The sequence below is a fragment of the Cibotium barometz genome, chromosome 26, assembly GCF_041138505.1.
Source record: "Cibotium barometz isolate CiBa-2024 chromosome 26, ASM4113850v1, whole genome shotgun sequence".
NCBI lineage: Eukaryota > Viridiplantae > Streptophyta > Polypodiopsida > Cyatheales > Cibotiaceae > Cibotium > Cibotium barometz.
The window spans coordinates 1,913,073-1,936,035 of record NC_141071.1 but is presented as its reverse complement, the minus strand read 5'-3'; the positions used below and the strand labels follow the sequence as shown (position 1 = coordinate 1,936,035).

At 48.4% G+C, this 22,963-nt stretch overlaps 1 protein-coding gene across 2 annotated transcripts in view; it reads left to right on the top strand.

Moving 5' to 3' along the window:
- The window catches only part of LOC147623564 (beta-galactosidase 8-like), a 53,649-nt gene that overhangs the window by 3,718 nt on the left and 26,968 nt on the right, over positions 1-22,963 (top strand). For both annotated transcript variants that reach the window (XM_086820122.1, XM_086820121.1), the window contains exons 8-9: positions 10,833-10,938; positions 11,057-11,144. In XM_086820122.1, the coding sequence (XP_086676248.1) occupies positions 10,833-10,938; positions 11,057-11,144 (194 nt within the window). The remainder of the gene's footprint in view (positions 1-10,832; positions 10,939-11,056; positions 11,145-22,963) is intronic.

Genomic DNA, 22,963 nt, shown 5'->3' with positions numbered 1-22,963 from the left:
GGTGGGCATGGTCACCCACCCCCACTAATCCCCCACATGCAAACGTGGGTATGACCAAGGTTAACTCCACTTTCAAATTTATTAAAAAAGGGCCCCCTTCAAGCGTTGAAAGCCATCGCATCTAGCTGGCGTTGATCCATCACCCATCGCTTCCTTTTAGCGTTGGATCCATCAACCGGCTGCTCTTCCTACGCAAAGGGGACTGCTCATACTACTGGCTGCGCCTACTCTCCTGCAGGCGGTTATCATCTCCACAAGCACTGCTGCGGCTTCTCTCCCCAGACGGCTGGCTGCAACTACAGGCGGCTGCCATATTTTCTACTGTACGGCTGCAGCCAGGCGCCTGTGTACAGCAGCCAGGAGCCTGTATACAGCAGCCAGGTGCCCTTCCTCCCACAGGCTGGCTGCAACCACTCCTGCAGGCGGCTGCCTTCTCTTTACCTCTATTACTGGCGACTGAACCTCTGGATGCTGGCTGCGTTTCTGTACAGCCAGGCGCCCATTACATGTTTTGCCTACACAGAGTTGGCTGCCATCACATGAAGGCCACGTATTACCTCTGAATTGCTTCCCCTAGGCGGCTGTGTATCCATCACTATCAGGCTGTGCTCCAGCAGGCGGCTGTTTACAGCTATCTCTTGGTTTGTCTACTTTGAAAGTGGTGGTACATAGTGACTGTGCACTCCTTCTCCAATCAGGCAAGAGCAGGCGGCTGTGTCCTTTGTGGCGGTACATCATCTCCACGGGTGTTCTACAAGGAAGACTTCGCATCACCTGAGTGGCTTCATCATTCCGCAAGTTTTGGTCTTTTATCAACCAACTACAAGTAAGTGATTTTCAGATTTGAGTAAAGCATTTAATGTTTAAATCTGATAAGGGATTCATCCCTCTACGGCCACACCCGTTCGGTGCCGGGTTGTCCAAGCTGTATTGGCGAACCTCGGTCCAAAGGTGCTGAGATCGGGAGAGCCAGGCGTTAGTACGAGAGCGCCTGTCTGTGCGTGGTCTCGGAACACCAGTGTGGCGCTCTCCGCGGAGTCCAGTGAAAGCACAGGACCGTAGCGATTGGACCACCCTAGTGGTCATTCTGCTTCGAGCTTCTACATCGAAATCCGAGCCTATTTGTTTGGTACTGTTTTCATATGTACATGGACATTATCTGGTTCTCAGAACCCATGGAGCATTGTATTCATTAAATACTCCCAATAAATATATCATATATTGAGGGGGGGGTCGGCCCGTTCCGGCCCCAGTGCTGGTGTCCATCTTTCCATTTCTGTTCATTTAAAGTTCAAGTTATTTTAAGTTGTCCATTTCATATTTGTGGTTTTAAAGTTGTGCTATTAAGCGTGTGGGTGTCCAACGGAGTCTTTCCCACTTGACGGGATCGGTTTCATTGGTATCAGAGCACGGTTGTTTCCCTCTCCTTAGTGGGGAAACGAACCTGTGTACTGGACATCCCGCTTTTAGCAAACTTTGAACACAATGGACAGCCAAGGCAACCCTTTGGAAGTACCTAATTCGAGGGGTCCCTCTAGTGCCTCTCGTGGGTCTGATGCCCTACGTGGTAGACACAAGCCCCTTGAAAGGGTTATGGATAGTGAATCCAAGGGTCAACTGTCTCCAGGAAAGACAATTATGCTTGAACAAGAGCCTGATGCTATGAGGGCTGAAATGGAACATATGAGAAAACTTTTGCAGGCTCAAGAGCAAGAATTAAAGTTTTTGCATGAAGATCCCCATCTGCAAAGTGCTATTGAAGCCAGGAAGGCTGATGCTATGGTTGATGTAACCTTTGAATCAATGGCTCGTGAAGTGGGCAAGAAACCAAGGGAGTTGGCACTTGCCTATCTCCTTCGCAAAGGTGATATCAAAGAGGGGGATAACGGAGAGCTAAAATTCAGAAATCCACCTCGTTTGAAGCATGGAGATCCCGCATCCCAGAGGCTGAAATCTTTTATGCAAAAGGAAGAGGTGACTGTCACCTCTCGTCATGCATCCTCTCCACAAGGCACTAAGCCTGACAGATATATGTATGCCAGTGCTCATGGAGGGCACGAAAGTCACATGCATGCAAGATATGTATCTCATGGTGACAGGTCTACTTCCAGAAAAATTTTGCCTTCTGAGTTGTCTCATGGAGAGACTATGCCATATGCAGGTAAGTCACATGCATCTGAGCTTCGAGTTCGTGGAGCACATGCCACCGTGTCCCATGAAGCTTCTTTGACGGCCCATGGAGCCCATGCAGACAGGGCTACCCCGTTGGATAAGGGGAAAAGAAAAAGAGAGGACTTTACAGAAAAGTCGAAGGTGCGCCATGCTAGCATGTTTCTGAAAGGCACTGCTGCCCATTGGTGGATCACTGAAAAGATCACCAAGGATCCCATCTCTACTTGGAAGGAATTCAAAGATAGATTTTATGCTCAGTTCCTGCCACCCAATGCAGAGCAAACTCTCACTCAAAAGTGGGATAGGCTGGAACAAAAAGATAATGAGAGTGTGCAACAGTATGTTAATAAATTCTGGAAAGTGTTGCTGGAAGTGACTCCCTTCATGCTAATCACAGAAGATGAAAGAAAGAGGAAGTTTCGTTCTGGATTGCAACCTGCCTATAGATCGGGTATTGAATTGCACCCAAAACATACGTTGCAACAACTCACAGCTTCTGCCCTTGCTACAGAGCAATTGGTGCTCAAGATCAAGCAGGATCAAGGAGGTTCCAAGGCAAAGGACAAGGCTGCCCCAAATCAGCAAAAGGGTGGACAGCCACCTAAAAAGAACTTCCGGGAGCCTTACAAGGGTGGTAAAGCTGAAAATTACATATCTAAAGAACAGGGCCCAAGAAAGAACAAATTTGGCTTAACCCCGGAGCAAAGAGAGCAATATGCTAAGGATGGAAAATGCTTTTCTTGTGGTAGCAAAGACCACATGTTCCGACAATGCCCAGATCGTAAACCAAAGCACGAGGACAAGCACACCAAAGCAAATGTTCATGCAGTTCCTGATGTGCAAGGTAATACAGGTCATGATGCAAAAGAGCGTATGGTTTGCAAGGCTTGGGGGCAAATCAAGGATCAGCCCGCACTCTTTATGTTTGATGATTGTGCAACTGACAATTTCATCTCTATGCAAATGGCAGCTGCATTGGGTATTGAGGTTGAAAACATGGGACCTCAGATTGAAGCCGAAGCTGCATTTATTGGTAAAGAGGTGCAGCTTATCCCTTTGATTGGGAAGTTGCGTATCCATATACATGGCTATCTTGATAATGAGCATTTCCTAGTTGCTCCACTGAATGGATGTGATGTATTGTTGGGCAAGCCGTGGCACCATAGGCTTGAGCCCCGCAAAGACTACAAGTCCAATATGATTTCTTTTATGCATAAAGGCCGCATGCATTTTATTGATGCTGGCAAAGAAGGGGATTCTATCCCAGTTGTATCACACATCCAAATTAATAAAGCAATGAAAAAGAGTCTTTCAGCGTACTTGGTTTTTGTGCGTGATAGTCTTGTGCCAAATCATCAAAATGTGGATGCTATGTCTAATGATAGGCTGAATTTTCTTAATGCATTCAACGACTGTTTTGCTGACTCATTGCCAGGTGAATTACCTCCCCAAAGGCCCGAAGATCACCGCATAGATCTTGTGCCACGTAGTTCTCCTCCTAACAAACCCGCATACCGAGTGAGTGCTGCACAGCAAGAAGAAATTATGAAGCAGGTCAACGAGCTTTTAGAGAAAGGTTTGGTTCAGCCCAGTTCCTCACCTTACTGCTCTCCTGTGCTTCTTGTTCAAAAGAAGGACGGATCATTCCGTATGTGTGTGGACTATAGAGCTTTGAACAAGCTTACCATCAAGAACAGATTTCCTATTCCACGTATTGATGATATCTTGGATAAGCTTGATGGCTCAGCTTGCTTTAGCAGACTTGATTTGAAGAGTGGTTATCACCAGATCCGAGTGGTGCCACAAGATGTCCATAAGACTGCTTTCAGGACAGCCTTCGGATTATATGAATTCTTGGTAATGCCTTTTGGTCTCACCAATGCTCCTGCTACCTTTAATCGTATGATGGATAGGATATTCCGAACCCATCGCAAGTTTACAGGAGTCTTCTTTGATGACATCTTGGTTTTCTCCAAGAATGAGCAAGAACACAGAACTCACTTGGTCACAGTGTTCGAAGAGTTGCGGAAGCATAAACTTTTCGTCAATGTCAAGAAAAGTGAGTTTTTCCTTTCAGAGATTCATTATCTGGGACATATTGTATCCAAGGATGGAGTTACAATGGATCCTGCAAAGATAGAGACTATTCGGAATTGGCCCGAATTGCAAAACGTACATCAAGTACGTAGTTTTCTGGGATTATGTTCGTACTACAGGCGTTTCATAAGGCATTTTGCTATGATTGCCACTCCTCTACATGATCTCACGAAAAAGAAAACTGTTTTCAAATGGACTTCAAAAGAATAGGATGCTTTCTTGCAGCTCAAGCATGCGATCATATGTGGTCCAGTATTGATTGTTCCTGATTTGCACAAGTCATTCGTGGTTGAATGTGATGCTTGTGGTGACTGTATAGGAGCTGTCCTAAATCAAGAAGGGCATGCAGTTGCATACGAGAGCCGTCGTTTGCATGATGCCGAGCTTCATATGGATATCTATGAGAAAGAGCTCTTGGCTGTAATTCACGCCTTAAAGATTTGGAAACACTACCTTCTTGGGGCTGAATTTGTAGTCAAGACAGATCATCAAAGCTTGAGATATTTTCTATCTCAAACCAAGCTTTCAGAGAAGCAAATGAGAATGGCAAATTTTCTTTCCATGTTTCATTTTCAGATTGTGCATACTCCAGGAAAGAAAAATGTAGTGGCCGATGCACTATCTAGGAGGCCTTATATTGCTGCAGTCTCAGTGGCCTCTCATGGAGATCTATCTGCTATGAGAGATTTGTATCATTTGGATGCTGATTTTTGCCATATATGGACTGATTTGATGGCTGGTCATTCACATGCCTCTTATGTTATCAACGAGGGTTATCTCATGAAGGATAATTGCCTATGTGTGGTGAAGGATTTGCGTCCTAAGGTTATGGACGAATGTCACGCTCCACCATATGCTGGTCATCGAGGTATTATGCCTACTACTCGCATGATTCAGAGGTATTTCTTTTGGCCAAGCATGCGTAAAGACATTGAGGCTTATGTGCGTGCATGTATCACTTGCCAAAAGGTGAAATTTGATAGGCAAAAACCTCCAGGTTTGCTTCAGCCATTGCCTATTCCCTCGCAACCTTGGGAAAGTATCAGGATGGATTTTATTATGGATTTGCCTAGATCCCAGCATGGGAATGATGCTATTTGGACTATTGTGGACAGGTTTAGCAAGCAAGCTCACTTCTTGCCCGTCAAGAAAACCATCAAAGCTGATCATATCGTAAAGCTTTTTCTTGCTAATATTTTCAAGCATCATGGTATGCCTAAATCCATTGTTGGGGATAGAGATCCCAGGACTACAAGCCTATTTTGGAGGGCTTTGTTTGATAATATGGGTACCAAGCTTGAGTTTTCATCAGCTTATCATCCCCAAACGGATGGCCAAAGTGAAGCTGCAAATTCAGCAGTGTTGGATTTGTTGAAGTGTTATGTGGCAGATCAAAAGAGTGCATGGGAGAAGTATCTTCCACTTGTTGAGTTTGCCTACAACAATACAATCCATGCTTCCACAAGAAAGGCTCCGTTTGAGATTATTTATGGCAGAGTGGTCTTGCCACCCATCCTTCGTACAAAGGATGAGATTTTTGCAGCTGATGAATATGTTCGTGACTTGGATGTTGCCTTTGGTCAGGTGCGGACAGCCATTGCGAGATCTCAGGATAAGCATAAAATGGCTGCTGACAAGCATAGAAGGGACATCGAAGTCAAAGAAGGTGATTGGGTATTGCTGAAATTTGAGAAGGTTAGGCTTCGGAAGAGGCCAGGACGAGAAGGATCATATCCTAAGCTTTCTCCTCGCTATTATGGACCCTTCAAGGTGATTCACAAGATCAATGAAGTGTCCTACAGGCTTGCTCTACCTAGTCATTGGAAGATTCACAATGCTTTTCATGTGAGTCTATTTCGGAAATATGTGGGGCCAGATCCTGATGAGCCTGTCACAGAAGATCCGCCAGAAATTGAAGAGCTTGAGGAGATCCTCCAGCCAGAACAGATTGTTTTTCACAAGGAGAGAAAGCTACCTGCAGGAAAGCTTTCCAGGAGATACCTTGTGAAGTTTAAGAATTATTTGCCTATTGATGCCAAATGGGTAAATGAGGATTATTTTGCAGATTATCCGCAATTGTTGCAGGCATATCTTGAGGCTTTTAAGTTGAGGTCAACTCTTTAGAAGCCCGGGGGGATGTCACCAATTGGCCGACCATTTGGTCTATTCCTAGTTTTTGCGTCTCGTTCACTTGAGGCCAGGCCGGTGTCTCATGTGAAGAGGCCAGTATTTTGCTGACATGGACGGGAGCCAGACTGGTGCCACCCGTGTGTTAGCAGGATGGTGTCGTATGGACGGGAGCCAGACCAGTGCCACCCGTGTATGACCTGGACTGTGTTTGATCCATGGGACTGTCACGCCATGGAAGAGCCAGTATTCGTGCCATGTTTTACCTATGGGACTGTCACACCATAGGGAAACTCGTGCCTGGAACTGTGTCTTACCTATGGGACTGTCACTCCATAGGAAGACCAGGTTTTTATGTTTTATGTCGTGCTAGTTTTGTGCCGACAGATATTTTGTACATGTTCCATGAACGGGAGATATGTCCATGTTACTATTTGCACATGCACACATATTTTGCATGTTTGAAACTGTTTTCGCATGACATGTATTCGTGTGTTTGCCTGTTTGACGTGTTACTTACTGAGCGGGGACGCCTGCCAGTGAGTCGTGAAGTCTGCTCTGTATTCTGACAAGTTTCAATGCATGTGAACAGGTGGTAAGTATATGGTACTTGTTGTTTTAATATATAAATTCTAACCCCTTTGTTTTATAAGGTTAGGGGTTCACACTTATTTAAAAGTGGGCACCCCCTTTGGGCACCCACTTAGGGGCCAAGGTGGGGAGCCTCACTTTTAAGTGAGTGTGGGGGTGGGCATGGTCACCCACCCCCACTAATCCCCCACATGCAAACGTGGGTATGACCAAGGTTAACTCCACTTTTAAATTTATTAAACAAGGGCCCCCTTCAAGCGTTGAAAGCCATCGCATCTAGCTGGCGTTGATCCATCACCCATCGCTTCCTTTTAGCGTTGGATCCATCAACCGGCTGCTCTTCCTACGCAAAGGGGACTGCTCATACTACTGGCTGCGCCTACTCTCCTGCAGGCGGTTATCATCTCCACAAGCACTGCTGCGGCTTCTCTCCCCAGACGGCTGGCTGCAACTACAGGCGGCTGCCATATTTTCTACTGTACGGCTGCAGCCAGGCGCCTGTGTACAGCAGCCAGGAGCCTGTATACAGCAGCCAGGTGCCCTTCCTCCCACAGGCTGGCTGCAACCACTCCTGCAGGCGGCTGCCTTCTCTTTACCTCTATTACTGGCGACTGAACCTCTGGATGCTGGCTGCGTTTCTGTACAGCCAGGCGCCCATTACATGTTTTGCCTACACAGAGTTGGCTGCCATCACATGAAGGCCACGTATTACCTCTGAATTGCTTCCCCCAGGCGGCTGTGTATCCATCACTATCAGGCTGTGCTCCAGCAGGCGGCTGTTTACAGCTATCTCTTGGTTTGTCTACTTTGAAAGTGGTGGTACATAGTGACTGTGCACTCCTTCTCCAATCAGGCAAGAGCAGGCGGCTGTGTCCTTTGTGGCGGTACATCATCTCCACGGGTGTTCTACAAGGAAGACTTCGCATCACCTGAGTGGCTTCATCATTCCGCAAGTTTTGGTCTTTTATCAACCAACTACAAGTAAGTGATTTTCAGATTTGAGTAAAGCATTTAATGTTTAAATCTGATAAGGGATTCATCCCTCTACGGCCACACCCGTTCGGTGCCGGGTTGTCCAAGCTGTATTGGCGAACCTCGGTCCAAAGGTGCTGAGATCGGGAGAGCCAGGCGTTAGTACGAGAGCGCCTGTCTGTGCGTGGTCTCGGAACACCAGTGTGGCGCTCTCCACGGAGTCCAGTGAAAGCACAGGACCGTAGCGATTGGACCACCCTAGTGGTCATTCTGCTTCGAGCTTCTACATCGAAATCCGAGCCTATTTGTTTGGTACTGTTTTCATATGTACATGGACATTATCTGGTTCTCAGAACCCATGGAGCATTGTATTCATTAAATACTCCCAATAAATATATCATATATTGAGGGGGGGGTCGGCCCGTTCCGGCCCCAGTGCTGGTGTCCATCTTTCCATTTCTGTTCATTTAAAGTTCAAGTTATTTTAAGTTGTCCATTTCATATTTGTGGTTTTAAAGTTGTGCTATTAAGCGTGTGGGTGTCCAACGGAGTCTTTCCCGAGGGGAGACTCGTTCCACCAACAGCCCTCTCCTTTATCAGCAGCAACACATGGGAAGTAAGAAGTCTTTTGCCTCAGTCACCGCTTCACGATTACTGCCCATTCCTCCACCTGTGAGCAAGCCGACACCATGGGAAGCCTACCTCATGCAAGAACTGAAGAAACTCCAGGGAGAATTAGCAGCACTGAAACACGAGACTATCAAGAAAGATGAACAAATCAACGAACTGAAAGTGCAAGTGCAAGCCATGAAGACGAAGCAAGAGGAAGCACAAGAAGGACCCATACCTTCAACACTACAAACAGAAACGACAAACCATGTTTCAAAGGTAAATTCAGTTAACTCACAAGATTTTGTTAAAGAAGTCATATCAGCAGTCAAAGAAAAGGAACGAATGGAAAGTAACAAAAAGGTAATCAGAGTCGGTGGTCTTCCTCAAGGCTGGGATAGGGCAGACATAGCTCAAGAGCTTCGAGAAGACTACATATTAGATACAGATGTACTTACAGCACAACTGAGCAAAGTAGTCCCCTTCGTGGACTTAGGAGACCCTATCTCTATTATAGTAAAGGGTACACAGGCAAAAGTCTCCTATATGGACAACAATCAGAAAATAGCAGTGATGAAGCAAACAAGGTCTCTCCAAGGGACAAAGGTATGGATAGCTGATGAACTCACCCCGCTACAACTCAAGAACAGATCGGCAGAGCTGAATAAAGTTAAAGAAGCAAGAAAGAATGGCAAATGGGCAATATACAGAGGAGGACAAGCAATCATTAAAGAATTCCGTACCCCACCCCCCTCAAGAGCAAATCCATCCATGGATGAAATATAGCTATTTTTATTTTGAACCTCAATTTCGAACTAGATGCAATAGAACGCATTGTAATTTCAACTCTTAAGAGTCTTAAGAGTTCATTTTGAGTTATTTTTTTTCAGTTTTATGCCTCTTTGGCATCGATACCTAGAGTGGAATGTAAATGGATGTACCTGATCTGTCCCATAGGTCGGATTCGGCCTCCCGTGGACGTTAATATAACTTTCTTTCTTTCTTTCTTTCTTTCTTTCTCTCTCTCTCTCTCTAGGGTTGGCACTGTGTCCTCGAGTTGCATTATAAAAATAGCACATAGCTGGCACAGGGCTCAGCTATACATAATCTCATGTAGAGCTGCATTGCTCCGCTTCTATCTCTTTGTCCTCATCTATGCATTTGACTTCACAGGAAGTATACAAATGCTGGGATGCTAGAGCATTGAGATGGATGACACCACATGGTGTCTCCATCCAACTTTCACTTTTAGGGGAGCTACACACATGACAAAGCCAAGAGCTGCACAAAATTATCAGAGATTACATCTGCTAGATATACACCCAGGAGACAATGATACAGCCAGAGAGCCTCCCACCTGAGATGAGCCTTTACCGAGGTCACTTTTTTGCACCGGCCACAGATGGGTTTATATGGATTGCAGGATATATGGTAACACATCCAGCCGATCAGGTCCTTATACTTGTAACAGCTACGGCAGATGGGTTTATCTGTAAGCTAGGATATCTGGGAACTCACACATAACATTCACTCCAGGTCTCTGTGGGTCAGATCAGTTTCTTGCAGACTCCATATTGATGCTAGAAGAGAGATGGCATAGACTAAGGAGCATGCCATCTTTTGATGCCAGCATATTACAGGATCAGAGGTGGTTTTCATAGATTTTTCAGAGAAGGGTTCGGCCCTCCTTGATGAGATCTAGAGATGTGTGACACTCTTCGTGCATGCGACATAGAGGTAGATCATGAGAGGTGCCCATATATTGGAGTTCACTGACCCAAGATCCATGGGACACATCCATCAACAATGCATTGACGATTACCAAAGACATGTTGCTTGGACACATGGAGGGATCAGCATCCAGCCCCCAAGTTCTGAATCTTTAAGTGATGTAAGGGTGTTGGAATGCTAGTCATTCACATTTCAACTCTTAGGACTTTGTCTTGATGCTTGTCTTATGTTTGGAAGAGTTCTTTTGTGGCCTAGACTTGCAATGGTCCCATAAGTCATATTTGGCCTTTGATAGATGAGTATTGAGTCAATCTACTTGAATGTATAGACACATGATAATGTGCCCATGAAATTAGGTCATGTCTCTTCCCCATTGGGTACACATAACTGCACGAGAAAATGGTCACTAATGGATAATTGGTGTTCTGCATCCTCACATATAAAGCATCCTTTACTTTTTCATTATTAGGGTTTGAGTGTCTTGCTTCAATATTTATCAACATACTGGTTCAAAGTTTGCTTGTTAATGGCAGGCTTCAATCTTTTGGGGGTTTGCAGCCTCGACGCCCTGTTGAAGATCTTGCATTTGCCGTAGCACGCTTCTATGAGTTGGGTGGCTCCTTTATAAACTATTACATGGTATTAGTCCTCAGTATGGCAATGCTGAAAGGTTTTGTTGCTTGGTTTATTTAAAGGAGTTTGGTAGGTAGATGAATCAAAACATAAAAAGAGTGATATATGTTTGTCTAAAATGTAGTATCATGGAGGGACCAATTTTGGACGCACAGCAGGTGGACCTTTCATAACGACAAGCTATGACTACGATGCTCCTCTAGATGAATATGGTCCTCTCTCTCTCTCTCTAGATTTTTCATCTTGTATAATCTCAAAGTCTGAGATCTTAGCTTTCAGTTTACAGTTGCTTTTTCTTATTTCATCCATGACGAGATTTCATGGACATTATGTACACATCATTTTGGTCTTTGGGCCTTTTGAAGATGTTAATATAACTCTCTCTCTCTCTCTCTCTCTCTCTCTCTCTCTCAAATCACTGTCTAATTAATTATTCAAGGTAAGGTACAAGCATAGCTGTCCATGAGGAAGGTCCAAGGACAAGCTAGAAGCAGTGGAAAAACACATCTGATTGCCTAGTAATGATCTCACCCAAGGCATAAGGGTCTTGGAGAGATTCACGCAAAGAGCATCTAAAATAAGTATAGGTATCTATTGATCGATCGGTAAAGTCTTGCTGATTTCTATCATGCCAAAGAGTCCATAGTGCCCAGAATCTTGTCCACGCAACAAACTGTGAGCAGTCCGATAATTCATTGGAATGTCTGCCAAAAAGCCAGAATTGCTTGGAAAAAGGATGCCGAGCAAAACGAGCCTTCAAATATCCAGAAAGCCTATCAAGAAGAGCATGAGAAGACAGACAATGCCAAAGCAAATGAGGTACCATTTCTCGTGCATGATAGCACTTGTAATAGTCTGGTGAGGCAATGTGTCTCTTGGCCATTAGTATACCCAGAGAAAGCACCCCAACTAGTTATCTCGATAGGAAGACTCCCTGTTTCAAAGGGAGTTTATTTTTCCAAATTCTATTAAGGCATGTTTTCCACCAACGCAATGGCTTAGATATCTGCCAAAGCTGATTAGCATGCTCAGCAATCCATGGGGGAGGAATAATCAGCTTATATGCTCTGGCTGTAGTCAACTGATCAAATGAGATGGGCTTATAACCAGACATTTGTCTATCTAATTTCCAATCCATCTGCTTGTTTTGTGCATTAAGTGGTGGAACAGGTTGTATAGACTGCATTATTTGCATAATCTCTTGCCATATTGGTTTGTGCTGCATGCCCAAATCATATTGACGATTTGCTTGAGGAAAGCTGAGAACCTGTCCATTTGCATTCATAACATCTTGTATATATCGAATACCTTTGGTGGATAGAAAATAAGCCTTTTGAGGTTCCAATAATGCTAGTGGTTCCTCGAAAATTCTGCTCTAGTGTATACTTTCCAAAGCCAAAGAGTTTCCAGTGTCGGCATTCCTGCCAGACTAATGCAAGTGTGAGAGGATTTGTTTCCAATCTTGAAAAAGCTTGGTGGAATATGGACAACTAGGTATTTTGCCATTCAAAAGTCCAAGAACGAATGTCCCAGTGTGTAGGGATCCAATTGCCAAATGCCAAGGTTTGCATATTTGCACATAAGGTGGCTAGCATAATTGCCCATGGCTGTTTTGTCATAGAAAAGCAGCAATCATAGTGGCTTTTGTGGCCAACACATGATAATGTATGTTGAGAATATTCAAACCACCATGCATCTTAGGTGTACAAACAAGTTCATTTTTCAATAGCGTGAGCGCCTTTTTATTAGTTGTGCTTCTCCATAGACATTCAAAAGCTCTTGACATGAAACTGTAAATATCTTTTTTGGTCCAAACTCTCTCTCTCTCTCTCTCTCTCTCTCTGTCTCTCTCTCTCACACACACACACACACACACACACACACATTTTTTTAGTGAAACCACTATTGTCTCATTAGAAGAAACAATGTACATTCATAGTTTTCCTAGAGTGGGGCAGCTACTACTTAGTTTAGAAACAATGGGAAAACACTTCTAGTTGCTGAAAGGAAAGGTCTTCGAGTTCATGAGAAGCTTGGAGACCTTGTAAAAGGGCTCTTTGGAAGTAAGTGGGCTGAAACGAATGTCCAGAGAAGAGCAGCTGATTCTGAGCATGGTAGATAGTCCAAAATGCCCAAAATCTAGTATAGTCAAGGAAGTCTATATAAGCTGGTAGTGGAGGAGAAAGACAACCAAAAAGCCAAAACCGAAATGCCTCCCAGGAAATCGAGTGTGGAGGTGTCCGGACAAGTCATCAAGAAAATCCCGAGAGTCCAAGCAATACTAAAGAAGGTGAGGCACTCTCTGTAGGATGGGAGCACCACCTACAAGACGCGGTTGCAATATGCCTCTGTGCCAAAAGAGTTTCCACTGGGAATACCCCAACCACACATCTCCATAGAAATAGTTGTTGCTTGATGGGCAATTCGCTCTTCCAAATTCTTTTCAGTGTAGCTTTCCACCAAGCAAGAGATTTCGACATATGCTAGAGGCAATTTGCATGGTCTTCAATCTATGGGGGCGGTAAGAGCAACCTGGAAGGCTTGGCTGTAGACAATTGGTAAAAAGACATAGGAGTATATCTTGGAAGGTGCCTATCAAAACTCCAATCTTGGAGTCTCCCTGCTTCCTTAAGCATTGGGACTGGCTAAAAAGGTTGCATCATTTCCGAAATGACTCTCTAGATTGGCTTGTGATGCATCTCCAAATTACATTGCTTGATGGTTTGTGGAAAAGTGAAAACATAACCATTTTTATCCATGATGTCACATATGTGACGAATCCCCAATGTAGACAGATTGTAGACCTTTCTTGGATGAGACAAAGCAAGTGGTCGATCAAATACCTTGCTCCAATGAATACTCCACAACAACATTGAGTTACCCCGATTTGGAGGCCTACTGGACCATTGCAGATAGCAAAGGATAGCTTGCCAATCTTTTTTTTTTTTCCGAGAAAAGATCCTTTCATTAGTTATGTAAAAACGCCCGTAGGGCTACAAAAGATCTCTCCTGCTCCTAAGAGAGAGAAGAGCAGTGAATACATCATGGCAGCCCGGGAGACTCTCCCTAGGTGCTGTAAAGTACAAGCATCAGTATAAAGAACTGAGCGGCTAAATCATACAATAGGGGGGGGGGAAGAGCCAAACAGGTGGCCTGTAGTGCCAACGGGGGGATCCCGTGTGTAGGGTGTAGAACGGGCCGCAGCGCCAAGTGGCGTGAAAGGCCTGGCGCCGTAAGATCGCCTCATCCGAGTCTCCCCGGATGCGGTCGTACTGTCCTCGCAGGGTGTGGATCAACTCCTGCCAAATCCCCCGAACAGTCTCTGCTGGTGGCTCTAATCTCCCCTCAAAGGCCGTAAAGCACCGGGCCCTCCAGGTGAACCAGATGGTGAGGCTGCTGAGGAGCTCCCATCGTAAATCCCTCTCCTGTGTCCAGCTGGCGGACGAGAAATCCGGTGCCGGAACCAGGCGAGGCTGGCCCCTAATAAATCTGATGGCCTGACTGCCCTGCTCCATCTCATAGCCCATAGCAGGCCCTGACGAAGTCGACCAAGCAGCGGCACCCCACGTAAACATACCCTCTGGAGAGAGGGGGGCCAGAATACGCAGCATCCGCAGCCAAATCTGCTGTGCCTGAGGTCAGTCCCAAAGGCAATGTCTCTGTGTCTCCATAGGGTGGCCGCATCGGACGCAGGCCGCCGGAAGACCGCTGTAAACAAGCCAAGTGCCAACTGCTGAGCCCCTGTGGTGGGCGACCAGCCACTGAAAAGCCGAGATCCTGCGGGCCTGTCGACTAGCCCAGAGCCGAGCCCAGAAATCCTCCAGGAACTCCTGTGAAAGTCCCTGCAATCGCCAATGCCCCGCTGCCGCTGGAGAAACCGTCCTCCTCGCCGTCAAAATATGCCGTCCCAGCCGAACAGTATACTGGAAAAAAGTGATCTCTGTGGCCTCAAGGGATGCATAAGGATCATGCCACTCGTACTCCCCGGGGTCCCACTGTAGCCGGGCCAAGGGGCGCGCTGCATATGCCCATATGCGCCAATCCGGGAGCACATCAGCAGGGTCGGGGTCAATATGCCACTTCCGAGAAGCGGCAGCCACTACCCGAATCCTCTGAAAGGTGCACTCTGCAACCAAAGGCGACTCCACCTCCACTCTCTGGAGTCTGCCCTCATCCTGAATCTCATAATAAAGGCATCTGCCATCCTCAGTGCTGGCTCTGACAGCAATCAGGATCTCCAACTGTGTAAAGGCTCCCATCCACCGTGGGGCCACTGGCTCGAGGGGTGTGAACCACTCCTCTGTAAGTGCCTCCTGAATATCATCCCTCATAATCAACCCCCCTTTGAAGTGACTCAGCCTCTCCACCTGGGTCTCCTCTGGTAGACTGCAGAAAGCCTGCCAGTCTCCAAAACTACGAGCTGGGCCTGCCGCTAAAGGTCCCCAGGCTAGACGAGGCCGAGAACCAAGCATATGCCCCTGCTCCGTACGAACCGCTGGGCTCCAGATGAGCGGCTGCCTAGCCCGCTCCTCAACACAAGAAGGAGGCCGCTGAGAAAGCCCCGGTCTCAGCAGCTCCCAAGCTCTCAGGATACTCAAAGCAAATCTGTCCTCCCATCCTCTACTGAGGCCTGTCCTCCTCATCTCTATGAAGATCCAGCGAATCTCTGGTGCCCAAGTACCCCCTGCAGGGGGCGCCCGAGCCTGCAGTCGCTGCAAGAGGAGCTCTTTCCAAGGCTCAGCGCCTGGAAGCAACCCCCGAACAATAAGCTTCCCCAATAAGGCTCTACTCTGATCGACTGGATCTATAATGCCTAAACCGCCCTGAGCCAGCGGAAGTGTAATAACTGCCCATGCAACCTTTGCCCGAGCTGGCTGACCGTCCCGCCCAGACCACAGAAAGTTCCTGATCAGCCTCTGTACCTGGCTGATGCAAGAGCTCGAGAAAATCCAGCAAGACGTAATGTACCACATGGTCGCTAACAGCACCTGATTTGCCACCACCACCCTCCCAGCCAAGGATAGTCGAGCTGTACTCCAATACAGTAGCTTCTTCCGAATACTCAGAAGAAGCGGGGCAATCTGCTGCTCAGGTGACAAATCGAGGCCAATCTGGCATCCCAAATACCGCACTGCTGTGCCTGGAGGAATCCATCTAAAACCGGGGTCCGGGCTCCATGCCGGAGTGGGAGCACTACTGATCCAAAAGGCCACTGTCTTGCGCCAATTGATCAATGCTCCCGAAGCTGCACTAAAAACCTGGAGCGACTGCTCTGCCCGAATAAGATTGGCCTCATGGCCATGCAAAAATAAGCCCGTGTCGTCTGCAAACTCAGCATCAAGCAAATCCTCCCCCCGGACTGGGAGCTGAAGTCCTCTCAAACCAACCTCCTCTGCCGTTAAATACATACTCATAGCCTCCGCAAAGAAGAGAAAAAGGAAAGGGGCGAGAGGACACCCCTGACGGACTGATCTGGTCAGCTCAAAACTCGGCCCCCGACCTCCTGCAATCAGCACCTGGCTGCGAGCTGTGGAATACAGAGCTGACACCCCTCTGATCCATCCTGGCTCAAAGCCCAGGCGAAGCATAGTGCCCTCTAAGAATCCCCAATCAACTCTATCATATGCCTTCTCAAAATCGAGAAGCATCACGACCAAGTCCTCGCCAAGAAACCTAGCTCGGGCCGTCGCCTCCCAGAAAGTAAAGATGTTGTCAAGGATACTGCGCTCCTTGACAAATCCTGTCTGAGTAGCATGAATCAACTTCCCCAGGAAGGGCTGGATCCTCAAACTCAAGGCCTTTGCTAAGACCTTGTAGACAGTATTGAGGATCGTAATAGGCCTCCAATGCCGAATGTCATCTGATACTCCCTCCCCCTTGGGGATAAGATAGATCAAGCCCTCTGAAAAGCTCTGCGGCATCACCCCAGTGTCCAAAACATGCTGAAAGCCTCTGCGGAGGCCTGGCCCCAAAAGGTCCCAATAGCGCATAAAAAAGGCCGGCGTCAGTCCGTCCTCCCCTGGGCAACTATGTCGCGGCAGGACCCTCAAGGCCTCGGCAAGCTCAATCTCTGACAGAGGCGCACCTAGAACTGTACGCATATGGTCTGTGACCCTCCTCTGCACATGGGCCCACACAGTCTGTCTGCAAACATCTCGATCCTCAGTGGCTGGCTCCGCTGAAAGCAGGTCACTATAAAAAGCAGTGGCAATGGCTCTGATCTCCCCGAGCTCAGTAGCTATCGATCCATCCGGTCTACCAAGCTGGCGGACTCCTGCTCGCGCATGACGGGGTCCAGTGATCTCAAAAAACTCCCCAGTCACTCTATCACCAAGCTGCGTCCACTGAGAGGCCTGACGACGATAGTAAAACTCATGTCTATGCTCCTCTACCTCTCTAACCTCCTGACGTGCCTGGCTCAGCTGGGACGCCACCCACTCACATGCAGGCTGCTGCTCCTGAAGGCGCTGTAGCGAAGCAAGGCTGCGTCTAAGCCGTTGCTCCCGCTCGCGAATCTCTCCCAGTCGTGTCAAAGCTGCAGCGTGTAGAAAAGAGCTAAGATCAATGAGTCCCTGGGCACACTGGCCCGCTGCATCCTGGTCAGAGCACTGACTATCATGCCAGATCCTCTCAATGTCCTCAGCGAGACTGGGATCTGCAAGTACCCTCTTTGGGATCCTCAACTGCAAGCTGGGCTCCCGTGTCCCCTCCTCCAATGTCAATATAACTGGCGCATGATCTGAAAATGAGGTGCCAGCGAGAATGCCGACGGAGCCCCCTCGCTCCCCTAACCAATCGCCCACATAAAAGCGATCAATCCGTGATAGATTAGTCCCTCCCTGCCGGCGATCCGACCGAGAGAAACTAAGACTGTCCTGAGACCGGGAGAAAGCCCCATGCTGCCATGCATCAGTGATCCTCAGTGACATGCAAAACCGGTCCCAAGCTGCAAGCTCCGTGCCGTGCACTGTAACATGACTGCCTCCCACCCTATCTGCCGGGTCCTCAAGCATGTTGAAGTCTCCCCCAACACACCAATGTGCAGCCTCTGGCAATGCATCTGTAACCTGAGTCCAGAACTCTGCTCTGGCACTAGCATGATTGGGCGCATAGATGTTGAGCACACCCAATAGCTCATCATGCATCCTCAGAATGACATACTGTGCTCTACCAGGCACAATGATCCCTCGATCCACAATGGCCTGCCGCCATACTCTGCAATAACCATGCATACTCCTCCCTGTCCACCCAAAGGACCAAACCCTGCAGACCAAAAAGTGTCCCATCTACCAGGCATCACCGAACCATATCTCCGGATCCTGCTCTCACCCAAGTGGTGCTCCTGCATCATCAAAATGTCAATGCTGCCACCAACCAGGCATCTCTGAAGCTCCTGCCTCAAGCAACCTCGATAGCGTATAAAGTGTGCTCCGCCAAGGCCCTGTACATTCCATGAGATGATCCTCATGGATGCCCTGCTGAGGTGGATGCTGTCTCAGCTGTACGGCGGGCCTTCGCAAGCGGCTTGGATGGAGAGTAGTCCCCATCCGAACGGCTGCGAATCTGCCCACCCGGTGTACTGCAAGAATCCCGGATCAGGCGCCAGTGGCTGTGGCCCATGGCGACTGCCTCCTGCTCTGACAGAGAAACCTCGTGTATACTCACATATCCAGGGTCGCGTGCCAAGTCTGCCACTATGCGCACGACCAAATGCCGAATCCCTGAGGTATCCACACTCCCGGGATCCAAGAAGAAATGAGCCAACTCCCAAAGTCGGCCTATCACATCAGTCACCTCCAGATCGCTCATGTGGTGAGAAAACTCAACTGCTTGAGTCTTCAAAGTGCTGAGAGCGAGCTCTAGAGTCCACTCCTGATCACAAGGTCCACAAAGAGGGAACGAGAAGGCCACCGCTGAGTCTAGTGCCTCCTCCCCGCGGGCCGGAGGTATCACTACATGAACTCGAATGGGTGCTGGCTCATGGGGGCCCTCTGCTCCAAAAAGCCGTGTTAAGGTATAATCAAAGGCCTCCGAGCGCTGTCTAATGCCAAGGCGACTCAGCCGACTGCGGATAGATGAAATCCGTGAGGCCCTAATCGGCATAGGTCTCCTCTGTGATGCTCGAGCGAGGTCAGTGCTCAGCGCTCTCCGGACTGCAGGTGAGCGCCAGGGAACTGCCAGGGTCTCCCTTGAAGGTGAGGCGGGCGGAGGGGGAGGCGGGGGAGGCGAGGGAGGTGGAGAGGGAGCCGCTGCCGAAACCGGAGCGGGGACGGGAGGAGGCGAAGGTGGAAACGAGTCGGTGGGAGGGGACGGGGGTGGGGGGGGGTGAAGAAGGGGGAGCTGGCATCTCCTGGTCCTCGGTCGCTGCAGGGGTCTCCTCCTGAAGGGGAGCAAAGCTGTTCCTCACGGGAACCCAGTGAGGCTGAGACTGTGGCTGCTGCTGCAGCGGTCTCTGTGCGTGCTGCTGTGGCTGTCTCCCTCGGCGGCGCCCCTGTCCAGGCTGCCACTCCGAGGTCTCTGTGGCCTGAGCAGGTGTCCCTGAGGCAGCCTGCCGAGCCGAATCTGTGGGCGGGCCATCAGGAGCCTGCGGCGGTGGTGAGGGTCGAGGTCTCCTGCGAGGGCAGGCCTTGGCCAGATGACCGACCTGCCTGCAAATGAAGCACTGGTTCGGGAGCCCCGAGAACTCCACTCTCTGATCTATCCACCCCCCCCCTATCCTAGGTAGCTGAATGACCTTAGGAAGGGAGGAGATGTCAGACACCAACACTCTGACCGAAGGTAGCCCAGCTGCTCTGGCCACCACTGAAGCTGCTGAGGGGCCCGTCTCTAGTACCGAGCCCACCAATGCTCCGAGCCTGGAGAGGAGCGGAAGATACTCCCGGCGGAGACCATGGAAACAAACTGTAATATGGAAGAGGCGCTCTCCCTGCTCCGCCGCTGCTGGGTCGAATCCATGCTGCCAAGGTCTGAAGAAAGCCCGAGCACCCCTGATGTCGAGAGGACTCATGGCGAGGACCTTGGCAACGCTCTGGGCGGCCTCGAACTCGATCTGATAATGGCCCCGGCCCAGGAGCTGTACATCAAGGATCTTGCCCACATCTGCAAGAAGGCGAGCCTGAAGAAGATCCCTGATCTCCCCTCTGCTGGGGCGAGTGCCGACTATACGGCAGATGGTGGAATGAGCCTGGAGGCGTTCCACCTCTGCAGTGAGGCTCGCTTCCTCTTCCGGCGAAAGAGAAAGCCTGATGGGGATGTCCTCTGGGGCGGGCGAGGGGGCTGCGGGTGAGTCCCTCTGAGGCGAGGCGGGAGGAGTCTCCATCAGAGTCTGAAGCTCAGGCGAAGGCGAGGCGAATGCGGAAAACCTGCAAGGAGCGGGCTGCACCCAAAGAGGCGGAAGACCGGATGAAAATGAAGAAAAAACAAAACCCCCTGGGGGTGACCAACAGCACGAAAGAGGAGGGAGAGGGGGAAAACGAAGGAGAAGCCCGGGGGGGGGCGGCAACAAAGCGAAAGGGAGGGGAGGCGGGGCGCTGGCGCGAACAGGCGGAAAAGGGGGGGGGCGAAAAGGCGACAAAGGGGAGGGGGGGGCGAACAGGCGAAGAGTGGGTTGGGGGCGAAAATACAAAAAAGGCGGCTAGGCGGGGGGGGGGGACGAAATGGGGAGGAGGGGGGAGTCGCAGCAGCGAGGCAGGCGGGGAGTGAAGAGGCGAAACGGCGAGGAGAGGAAAGGACGAAATGGCGAGGGGGGGGGGAGGCGCACCAGCGAGGAGAGGGGAGCGAAGGCAGGCGGGGGGTGAAGAGGCAAACCGGCGGAGAGGTGGGGGGCGAACAGGCGACAGAGAAAAAGGGGGGGGCGTGCAGGCGCGCAGCGCAGGGTGGAGGCGGGAGGCTTCAGCGAGCTCGTTCTTTCAGCTCCAAACCCTGATGTGATAGCTTGCCAATCTTGAATAAGAGCAGTTGCATATGGAGAGCTTGGAATACGAATACCGCCTGTGAAACGCCCAAAGACTATATCATCATAATTGATAATCCAATGTCCATATGCATCTGTACGCATGTTAGTGCACATAGCTCCCAACATACGCTTCACCTGCTCTATTAAATCAGCTAAAAGAGTGGCCTTCCTTGCTAGTATATGATAATGAATATTAAGGACATTGAGTCCCCCATGCATTTTGGGTGAACATACGTGCTCTTGCCTCAACAAATGTAGCCCTTTTCTATCCGCTTTGGTTTTCCATAGGCATTCCATTGCTTAAGACATGGAATTGCCAATTTGTCTATGCGACCAAGGTAGTAGCGGAAGATAAAATTGCACATATGCCATTCACTATCCACAATTGCACATGTAGAGGCCATGTATATAATTTTTAATATTCAATGTTACATTGCAATTTGCCCATCACCCATTGAGTCTCATCCTTCAAGGACAACTCCCAACCAATGAGGTAACCTAGATGCTTGACTCTCTCATTAGGTGGCAAGATCTCACCCGGCCACAAAATTTGATGCCAGTCATAATTTTTCAAAGGGAGCAACTTGGAGTTTTCAAAATTCACATGTGATCCTGCAGCCAAACCATAGAGAGATAGTGCTTTCATGAGAGCCCTTATAGCAGCCTCCATATTCTTGGGAAAAAAGAAAGAGTCATCAGCATATGCCTACGCCACAAACTGCGTACCATCTACCATGGAAAGACCATGAAGCTGCCCATCTTGTGTTAGTTTGTCCATGTAGAGGAGCATTGGGTGAGTTGCAATGGCATACAATAGCACACTAAGCAGACAACCTTGCCGAACAGATTTTCCAGGACGCCAAGAGGTTGAAAGTTCTCTGCCCAAAATGCATTTAATTGTTCCCTCTTTTCTAGGCTGAAAGCCCATTCCATCCTTTACTTGAGCTATAAAGTCCCAATGCATTGTGTCAAAGACCTTGGCTATGTCTACTTGCATAATGAGAGTATCCTGGTGCGTATACTTTGCATATTCAATGCCATTTGCTATATTGTTAGTGATTTGGCTTCTAGGGACAAATCCATATTGCGCTGGATATAAACCTACATGTAGGACACCCTTTATTCTATTAACAAGCATCTTGGTGGTGACCAATTTGTATATGACAAGCATAGGTTATGGGACTCCCCACTCCAGGAGAGGATGATACACCGGTCTTTCTCTCTCTATAGGATGGGTCTTTTTCTCTCTATAGGATGGATGGTGTTTGGAGAGATGAGAAGTATAGGATATCACTGAGGGCTTGGTGGGGCATCCTGTGAGAGTTGTTGATAGAGCAGGGAAGCACTTTTAGATTGATCCCGCCTCAGGGATGATCACAGATGCTTGGAGCCTTTGGTTGTATGGCGGATGCCCTATTAGGTATTTGCATGGGACCCCGGTGAGTGGGTGTGGAGGGATGCTACCAACCTGATGAAAAGCATGCCTTTCTTCAATAAAACTGTGCGGAACGCCAGACATCTTGTCTTGGGACACATTCAGAGAGTCCCTACTTTTAGACCTCATTGGAGACTTATGGTATCACACCTGACAGTTAGAGAACGTTTTGGAGTAGGTGTCATTTTTATAGGACACATAAATGCTTCTTTATTTGGCTTTCTCTACTTGGCAGCCTCACCACCACCGAGTGGAGATCTGTTACGTACCTACTACTAATCTTTAGGATTAGTGGTCTAATCCAACAAGGTTAGGAGAGCCTTGCGATTAGAGCAAGTAGACTATTTATTGTTAGCTAGTGCCTTGAGTGCAACCACACACAAGTGAGGAGAAGAGAGAGAGAGATGATGATCAACAAGATAATCAGCACAAGATTAAAGGGATTGTGGAAGTACAAAATGTAGTGGAAAGCATGAATTCATTATAGAAGTAGGTCCTTTTTATAGGAGAGACCTCATAACATATTCTAAAGCATATGCTAGATGTGATGCCACCACATATGCTAAATTTGATTCCATAGTATGATGCCACCACATATTCCAAATATGATGGCACCACATATGCCTTTTAAGAGGCTGTTC